Source organism: Mirounga leonina, unplaced genomic scaffold (genome assembly GCF_011800145.1).
Source record: "Mirounga leonina isolate KUSES-001 unplaced genomic scaffold, KU_Mleo_1.0 Mir_101799, whole genome shotgun sequence".
Lineage (NCBI taxonomy): Eukaryota > Metazoa > Chordata > Mammalia > Carnivora > Phocidae > Mirounga > Mirounga leonina.
Window position 1 is genome coordinate 1577808 of NW_023270210.1, and position 8765 is coordinate 1586572.

The following is an 8765-nucleotide window of genomic DNA, read 5'->3' on the forward strand; positions in this document are numbered from 1 at the left end:
GAGTGGGTGTCAGGGGCTGGGGGGAAGAGGGAATGAGGAGTGACTGCTAACGGGTCCAGGGTTTCTTTTCGGATGATGACAATGGTCTGGAATGAGACAGTGGTGATGGTTGCACAACCCTGTGAATATACTAAAAACCACCAAAATGGGCGCCTGGGTGGCTCAGTTGGTTAGACGACTGCCTTCGGCTCAGGTCATGATCCTGGAGTCCCGGGATCGAGTCCCGCATCGGGCTCCCTGCTCGGCGGGAGGCCTGCTTCTCCCTCCCCCCCTCCCCCTGCTTGTGTTCCCTCTCTCGCTGTCTCTCTCTCTGTCAAATAAATAAAATCTTTAAAAATTTGCTCAGGCAACCTCTATTTTAAGCCAGGAGAGGCAACCAAGAAGGAAATGACATTCTCGTTCACCCCCATTAGACCAGCAGACAGTAAATCGTCTGACGGCACCAAGTGCTGGTGAGGACAGGGAGCAATGGGAACTCTGGTGGGCAGTCATTTCAGCAACCTCTTTGGCGACGGATTTGGCAACTTCTAGTCAAGGGCAGCCGTGCACGGCAGACGCTCTCGTGAAGGGCTCACACGTAAGAAGAGAGGCGTGGATGCGGCACCCAAGAAGGAATTACGTCAACGGACACCCCAGGAGACCCGGGGAAAAACTCGCACCGATCCAGTCTTGCAGGCTGCAGGAGAAGGGTCTGGACCCTGTGTTGCATTTATAGAATAAGAGCACGTGGGGGGATAGGGGATACCTGAGCCTGGGTGGGGGTAACCTCTGGGGCAGGAAGGCAGGGATGGGGCTCATGTCAGGTTTCATGTCTTTCAAAGGAAGAGACCTGAGCCGGCTGAGAGGGTAGCAGCCCACACACCCTGGCAGAGGCCCCAGTGGAAGTCAGGCGGGGCCGAGAAAGAAGAGACAGAAGTAAAACCAGAAGTCAGCGATTCTGAAGAGAAACAGAGGGCAAAGATCAAAGCGAAGGGCAGGAAATGGAAGAAAAGACTAGAAAAACATGACCATGGTTGGAAGGACCTGCTAGGCTACCCTGGCCCAGGCTGCAAACAGCAAAGCAGCATGGTCAGCTGAAAGGCAGCAGGGGCTCAAGGGGCACCTAGGAGGAAGACTGCTTGTCATAGAAACGGGCCCGGGGATTGCTAAAAGGACCCGGGACCCAAGCCTCCATTTGGAAAGGGAAGAGGTGCTCTCCAATCACACTAGAGGCATAAACCACCTGGTTATGCTCATCCAAAGATTTCAACTCACGGAGATTTCCAGATGTCAGAGGGAAGTGCTTTACCTGTTGGAAATGCCTCTGTCCTCCCAGGCTACAATGAAGCTTTTTTTTTTTTTTTTTTAAGATTTTATTCATTTATTTGGCAGAGAGAGAGCACACAAGCAGGGGGAACAGCAGAGGGAGAGGGAGAAGCAGGCTCCCCGGTGAGCAGGGAGCCGGATGCGGGGCTCGATTCCAGGACCCTGGGATCATGACCTGAGCTGAAGGCAGATGCTTAACTGCTGAGCCACCCAGGCGCCCCTACAGTGCAACTTCTTACACACAGTTTTGGCATTTTCTCTCCTCAATTCAATGTGATCACAGAGAGCACCAGCTAATTACAGTTTGCTAAACTGTCATGTTGACAATATCAGCTGAATGGTTTTATTTCTAAATGTAAATTTTAACTATTTTTATAATTACTGTTTTAAATAATTTTTAAAAGATTTTATTTATTTGAGAGAGTGAGAGAGAGCACGAGAGGGGAGAGAGTCAGATGGAGAAGCAGACTCCCTGCTGAGCAGGGAGCCCGATGTGGGACTCCACCCCGGGACTCTGGGATCATGACCTGAGCCGAAGGCAGACACGTAACCAACTGAGCCACCCAGGCTCCCTGTTTTCAATAATTTTTTAAAGGAATCCCTACACCCAACGTGGGGCTTGAACTGACGACCCTGATTGAGATCAAGAGTCGCCTGCTCCACCAATGGAGCCAGACAGGCGCCCCTATTTTTAATAATTTTATAATGAAAATTTTATAGTGAAAAGATCTGAAGCAGCTATAGAGATGTTAAGATTTGACAAAGCTATCTGATGAATAGACAAGCATAATCTAGGGATCTGAAAAAATGTCTTAAGAGCAGAAACCCAAAAGCTATGTAGAAAAAGAGAGACATAGAGAGATACGGGACCATGTAAATCTTCAACCATGTTACTTTCAAATATCCACAAAGTCAAAACACAAATGATAGATTAAAAAAAAATACTTATCATCTGTATGCCAGATGAATGGTTAATCTTTATAATATAAAACAGAGTTCCTACAAATTAAGAAGGAAAAAGACAGGGGCGCCTGGGTGGCTCAGTTGGTTAAGTGACTGCCTTCGGCTCAGGTCATGATCCTGGAGTCCCGGGATCGAGTCCCGCATCGGGCTCCCTGCTTGGCAGGGAGTCTGCTTCTCCCTCTCCCACTCCCCTTGCTTGTGTTCCCTCTCTCGCTGTGTCTTTCTCTGTCAAATAAATAAATAAAATCTTAAAAAAAAAAAAAAAGAAGGAAAAAGGTCAAGAATGAGGAAGAACATGGGGCGCCTGGGTGGCTCAGTCGTTAAGCGTCTGCCTTCGGCTCAGGTCATGGTCCCAGGGTCCTGGGATCAAGCCCCGCATCGGGTTCCCTGCTCAGCGGGAAGCCCGCTTCTCCCTCTCCCACTCCCCCTGCTCATGTGTGTGTGCGCTCTCTCTCTCTCTCAAATAAATAAAATTTAAAAAAAAGAATGAGGAAGAACAAATGCATGAGCACCACACACAGTGTCCTTCACACAAAGTGGAAAAGCGTGTCACACCTTTCTGGTGCGTGCAGCCGGTGAAAGCTGGGAAGGAATCAGCGCCTGGATGAGGACAGGGTGAAGGAGCCCAGATCAGCCCCCCGCCAAGGACAGAAGATGCAAGTGCACAGAGTTGCGTGTCCCGTGACAGGGCCACCAGAATCCTGACAGGCCTCTCAGGTGGCTCGTTGTCCGCCCCCACCCCCACCCCCACCCCAGCCCAACGAGCCAGTGTCACCTCAACAATCAGCAAAACCAACCCAACTGTTTTCACTGGGGGCACATCCCCAGGCTGTGGTTATGGGAAAGCAAGGAAGAGAGGCTGAGACGTCAGGGAGAGGTAGAGCCACGCAGTGGGCAGGACTTTGGGCAGGGGGGTGGGATGCCGGGTTTCTGCTGCAACTGTCAGCCAAGTGGGACTTCTGGAGTTTTCGTTTCTGTGAAATGAGGGGGTTGGGGCAGATGGTTTCGGAGAGCCCTCCCAGCTTTGGGACCTCTAGACCGTTTAGGCCAAAAGCAGGGAGAGGGCCCCTCTGGTAACCACTGGCCTCTCAGCCTTGCAGCGGTAAGATGGAGAAACAGAGCAGACACAGCCACCAGCCTTCTTCCTCTCCTGGCTCAAACATTGCCGGGCTGAGGCACTCTGCGATGCCGGCCCCAGAACCTGGGGCTCACCACGGCTGGAGGGGATGCAGGAAGCCGCATGGGGGCAGCGAGAAGAGAAGGTTCCAGGCCTCTGGCTTTAGAGGAGTTAGATGATTTAGCAAATAGACAGGACACCCAGTTAAATCTGAATTTAAGATAAACAGTGCAACAATTTCTTAGAATAAGCACGTCTCATGTGATATTTGGGACACGCTGGGCCTAAAACATCATTTGTAGTGCTACATTTTATCTGACAACCTTGGATGGGAGACAGGCAGGACAGAGCGGGTTGGGCTTCTGGAGGTCTCTGCTCTGCCCCGTGTCTCCCCGGGTCCCGGCGTGGTAAAGGGCCCCCTGCGGTCCCCCACCCCCACAGTGGTGTGCCTAGTTCTCCATGAAACTGTCCTGAGTCACCCGAATGTGAGCACGCCACCTGTTTCCTGTGCAGGAGTGGCATAAAAACCAGAAGGTTCTCAGGCTTATTTATTAAGCATTGGTAAAAATGAAATGAAATCCAATGAGAAGTTATTGCTCAAAGGTGTGGAATGAACAAGGCCGTGCAGACCCCAGCCATTCTCCATGAGGCAAACAGCTACTAAGAGAAAAACAGCAAAACTGGGGGGGAGGAACCACTCAGATACTAGGTGAAGAACCCACCCCATCTAAGACCCTGGTCCCCTCTGCCCCCACCCTCCCATCCTCATCCCTACCTGAGCCACCCAAGGACGCACATCCTCCCCTCCCTCCCGCTGACCTCTCTGAGGTAAGGGTGGCCTCCCTAGAGACACCCATAGCCTTTTTCCTCTTCTAAGGCATATAGAGCCTTCAAGACACTGTCATGGAACAAAGCTGTTTCCCCAAGCAAACGCCACCCTGCTCTTCACCCACTGGCATGCCCTGCCTCCGGGCCCCCAACGCTGAGCCAGGCCACACCATTTGCCCGGGCCTTGTGGGAGGGTTAGAGGTTGGCTGCCCACTGCCCCAGCAGAGGCAAGGCTCACTGGCTCTCAGCTGCGGGCTTCTTCAGGTGATGGCTTGGTTCATGGTTCAGACCCACCACCCACTTGAGAGGTGCCCGGGTGGGACAGAACATCCAGCACAGGTACCCAGTTTCAAAAGCATCTCAACAGTCAGCAGTCATAGCAATGGTCCACATGCCAACCTGCAGGCTCCAGGGAGAGGGGCCTTGGGGGACACTGAGCAGGCACACGTGGGCAGCCCATCCTGAGATGTCATTTGGCAGAGACAGTGCCCTCTTTAACTCTGCCTTCACCTTTGTCTTTCAAGAACAGATGCCCTTCTGGGGTGCCTGGGTGGCTCAGTCGGTTAAATGCGGGGGATGTTCCGTGACAGTGTCTTGAAGTAAGTAAGTCTCTTTGAAAGTAAGTTGCAGACAGCATAACATTTCACCTCTAAATCTTGACGCCCACAACTTCGAGGGAAGGGACGGTCTTCCATGTAATCCTCGTATCGTCTCACATCCGGGAAGTTTAACACCAATGACAGCTGCAGGGGGGTGGGGGTGGTCAGTGGTCAGCTTCTTTCCACATTTTGGTTTTCTTTATTTAAGTGTTGTTTTCTTTATTTAAGTAATCTCTACACTCCACATGGGACTCGAACTCACAACCCAGAGATCAAGAGTCGCATGCTCTTCTGACTGAGCCAGCCGGGCGCCCCGTTTCTTCTTCTTTTTTTAAGTTTTTTCTTTCCACACTTTAATGTACCTTCCCCTCAGGAGGAGGGCTTCGGCAAGTGTTTAAATTTGTCAGGAACAAGAATGCAAAGTGGAACTGGAGCACATCACAGGCTTTGAGCCACTGGAAGAGATGCCACCGCGCGAGCTGATGGTCACACAGCTCGAGGCCCACACAGCCCAAGCAGGAGAGCGCGCCCGGAGCCAAGGAGACTCCCGAGGAGACAGTGCCGTAGCGCCTATGGGCGCAGGGCCTGGCCCACGGCAGCTGCGATGTGGGCGCCCAGCGCAACCTCAAACCCACAGGGGTGCAGCAGGGCGAGGCCGTAACTGCCCAGGGAGAGACACCTGATGGCAAGGAACAACCTCCCGACCCGTCTAGGGAGAGGCGCCAGGCCACCAGCCATGCAAAGATGGGCAAGGTGAGCCACTGGTCAAGCAACTGCGTCGCAATCCGCAGCCACCGAACCAGGCCATAGACCAGGGCCATGCCAGCAAAGACATCCTTCAGGTAGCGAGCCCTCTGCACCTCCATGGGGCGTCCTGGGGCCCTAGCATTTCTCTGTCGCCAGTACACCCCCAGGAGGACGCAGGCCAAGTTAATGAGTTGAAGGGCATGGCCAGGAAGGCGGGGAGGCTGGCTATGCGGGCTTCGGCATGGTGTTCATAGCCCACTTGGACGAAGATGCCATTGAACACCCCGTGTAGACGGTGGCCATGCAGAAGCAGCTGGCCACAGCCCCATGGAAGAGGGCCTGCCTGGACTCAGGCTTCACATGGAGCCCTGGGTAGGACTCGGGGCGGCCTCCACTGTCAGTTCAGAATTCAGATAAACCGCTTTTGTAAAACGCGCCTCGGCCTCCCGGCTGAGCCAGCTTCTTCAGCAGGAAGAAGTCCCCATGATTCCCGATGCAGATGGCACGACCTTGCCCCAGAGTGGTGGACGCAGGCCAGAGAGAGGTAGCGGTCCTGCCGACTGGCTGGCAGGAGTGGAAGAGCGTTCTGCCTTTTTCTTCTGTGGTTATGAAAAGAGTGTGGTTAGAAAGAAAACCATCCAAAAGAGAGCCTCCATCTTCCCAACTCTCTGCCTTAGGATCCACCAACAGTTTTCATCAGAAGAAAACAGAAATAAAAGTAAAGCAATACCCACAGTGTGTTCACCTTCTTACTCGTGGCTTCTGGAAGCCTCTAGAATGTTCTCTCCCCTAGGGGTTTCGTGCCCTTCTCTCCTGCTCGTTGCCCTAGTTCCCTTAGCACCACTGCATTTAGAGACTTAGACCTTTCTAAGGTCTCTTGTTACAATTCGGAATGGGCTTTCCCACCTCAGCGGTATCATAAATGTTGACATTTCCAGTCAGCCCGAAGCCCTTTAAACCAAATATCCAGAGAACCAATATCTAGAGACTGTTAGCTGTGGTGAGTTCTGGAATCCAAGGCAAGGGATGGGACAGTGCTAGAGGAGAAGGAGGGGAGGGGGGAGGAAAAGAGGAAGGGGAGGAGGAGGGAAGGGGGCAGGAGAAGGAGGGGAAGGTGGGGGAGAGGACGAGGGGAGGAGGACAAGTCTCCCCCCTCTGCTTCTCAGGTGCAAGGCCAGGCGGCACAGCTAGCCCTCCTGCCCTCCCCTGAAGTGCCACACTGTCCCAAGTTGCCTTCTTTCCATTTCCTGCAGTCACAGAAGCAGACCATGGGAAAACCATGTGCACTTATCACTGACTGTCAACTGCTTTGGGACCAGCTGTGGTGTGAGTTGGCCTAGTAGCCGAGAAAGGTATTTCCATCGTAGAGAGAAAAGGTTCAGTGCCCTGAAAATGAAAATGACTCAAAAGCCAAGAGGGTAGCAGGTGGGGTTGAGAGGGACTGTCTGTGTTCAAACTCCGGCTCCCCCCACCTTCTAGTTATGTGACCTCAGCCCTTAACCGGTCTGGGCCTCAGTTTGCATACCCGTCCCATGAGATGCTGCCAGGGCCTCCCAGCGGAGGAGTCATCACGAGGATTAAGTCAGCTCTTATACATAAGGACCACCGCACAGTGTTTACTTCTGAGGCATTGCAATGCCCATACCCCCTCCGGCAATTTAGGCCTGGAAAGGGCAGGGTGGGGTGTGACTCTCTGCTCTCCTTCTTGCTCAGTGAGTCCCTGCTCAATTCCAGTTCAATTCAATTCAGCACCAAGCCAGCACCTCTACCCTTCTTCCTCATGCTTCCCCTGGCACATTACCATTGCACTTCTCACCTGGGCCCTGGGCATCCACCTACACTCTCTGCGGAGGGAGCTGCTGAGCCTCCCACTGAGCTTTCTTGTTCCCACCCTGCCTTGGGGGCCCGTCGTTAAGGAGGACCACAAGGCCCAGCATTTCCACCAGTGAACTAAAGCCCTCACCCCGACTCTGCATCTCCTCATTGACTATAAGCCTCCTTCTCAGCTCGTGGCTGTGTCACATGCCTCCCCCAAGCCCTTCTCTAACGAGCTTCCAGGTCCAGGTCGGCGGGGGGCCCTGGGGTTCCTATTTCCAGGCAGGCCGCTGCTAACGTGGTCTGCACACAACAGCCCCCAGCACCTTCCTCAAGTACCGCTGGGCTGGATGGTGCCAGTCCCCAGTTAACACTGGGCTGGCTCTCCACGCCATGCATGATCACGTCCCAATCTCCAGGCCACCAAAGTGCCATCCCCATGGAGCCCTGAAAGCTCCCTAGGCCCAGTCTGTCCTTCAGCTAGAATGAGATCCTGCTGTCCTCATTCCCTCCTGCCTCAGGTCTGCTAACACTTTCAACTTGGCCTCCCCATTCAGCTCCTGACTCCAGCTGGGACACCTCACCTGCACCTCTCTGGGGCATGGCTCTGTGGCATGAATTGCCAGGCCTTTGGGACCTCCTGTCTGCCCGCAAGCATGGATGAGAGCCGGGGACAGGAGTCAAATACTGTCAACTTGATAGAGAAGGAGGTCCGGGAAGGGCGTGGAAAATGACTCCTCTCTCTGGCTGCTGGGCAGAGTCCATCTGAGCCCTTGTGCAAGCTGAAAGTGACATGTCATCAAACCACCTTCCTGAATCCACCAAGAACACCAGGCTCGGTACTTTATGGCCAAGCTCCTCCGCACACCTGAACTGTCATGACTCTTGCTACCCGACACAGATTCCCCCAGCACCTGGCACACGATGGCCGGAGGCTCAACAGCATTGGCCTGCAGTTCTGGGGTCTTTTGGGGGAAGTCCTGCAAAGCATGACAATATCCTGGCTAAGGGGTTCACACATGTTCCTTAGACTCTCCTGCTTCCTGGGGCTATATGCATTTAAGCAAGAGGCACTGTCAGCAATCACAGTGGTGGCTTCTTTCCTGTAGCATTTATGACAACTGCTTGTTGTGTCCCTGACTATCCTGACCACCCTTGCTGCTTTTCTGCACATGAGGGGATGCCAGCCTCAGGGCTGTAACATGGGACACCCCCAGCAGGTGAGGCCAATCTGGGCCACCTGGATACCCGAGAAGCCTGGAGCAACTCCAGTGATTCCTGAACTCTAGGGAGAGAATTGCTGAATTCAGGCAAGGCCCTTGGAAACCAGTAGCTCATCTTCCTTATTTTACAGGGGAGGGACGTGGGACCACAGACATGAGGTGAATGCC

At 53.4% G+C, this 8765-nt stretch overlaps 1 protein-coding gene across 1 annotated transcript; it reads right to left on the bottom strand.

The window, feature by feature from the left end:
* Window positions 1-5088: 5088 nt before the first annotated feature.
* Window positions 5089-5862, bottom strand: TMEM187 (transmembrane protein 187). The gene is given in 5 exon segments (XM_035010349.1): window positions 5089-5388; window positions 5390-5510; window positions 5513-5746; window positions 5749-5841; window positions 5844-5862. Coding segments are annotated over 5 exon segments (690 nt in total). The 3' UTR covers window positions 5089-5165.
* Between the last annotated feature and the right edge of the window lie 2903 nt (window positions 5863-8765).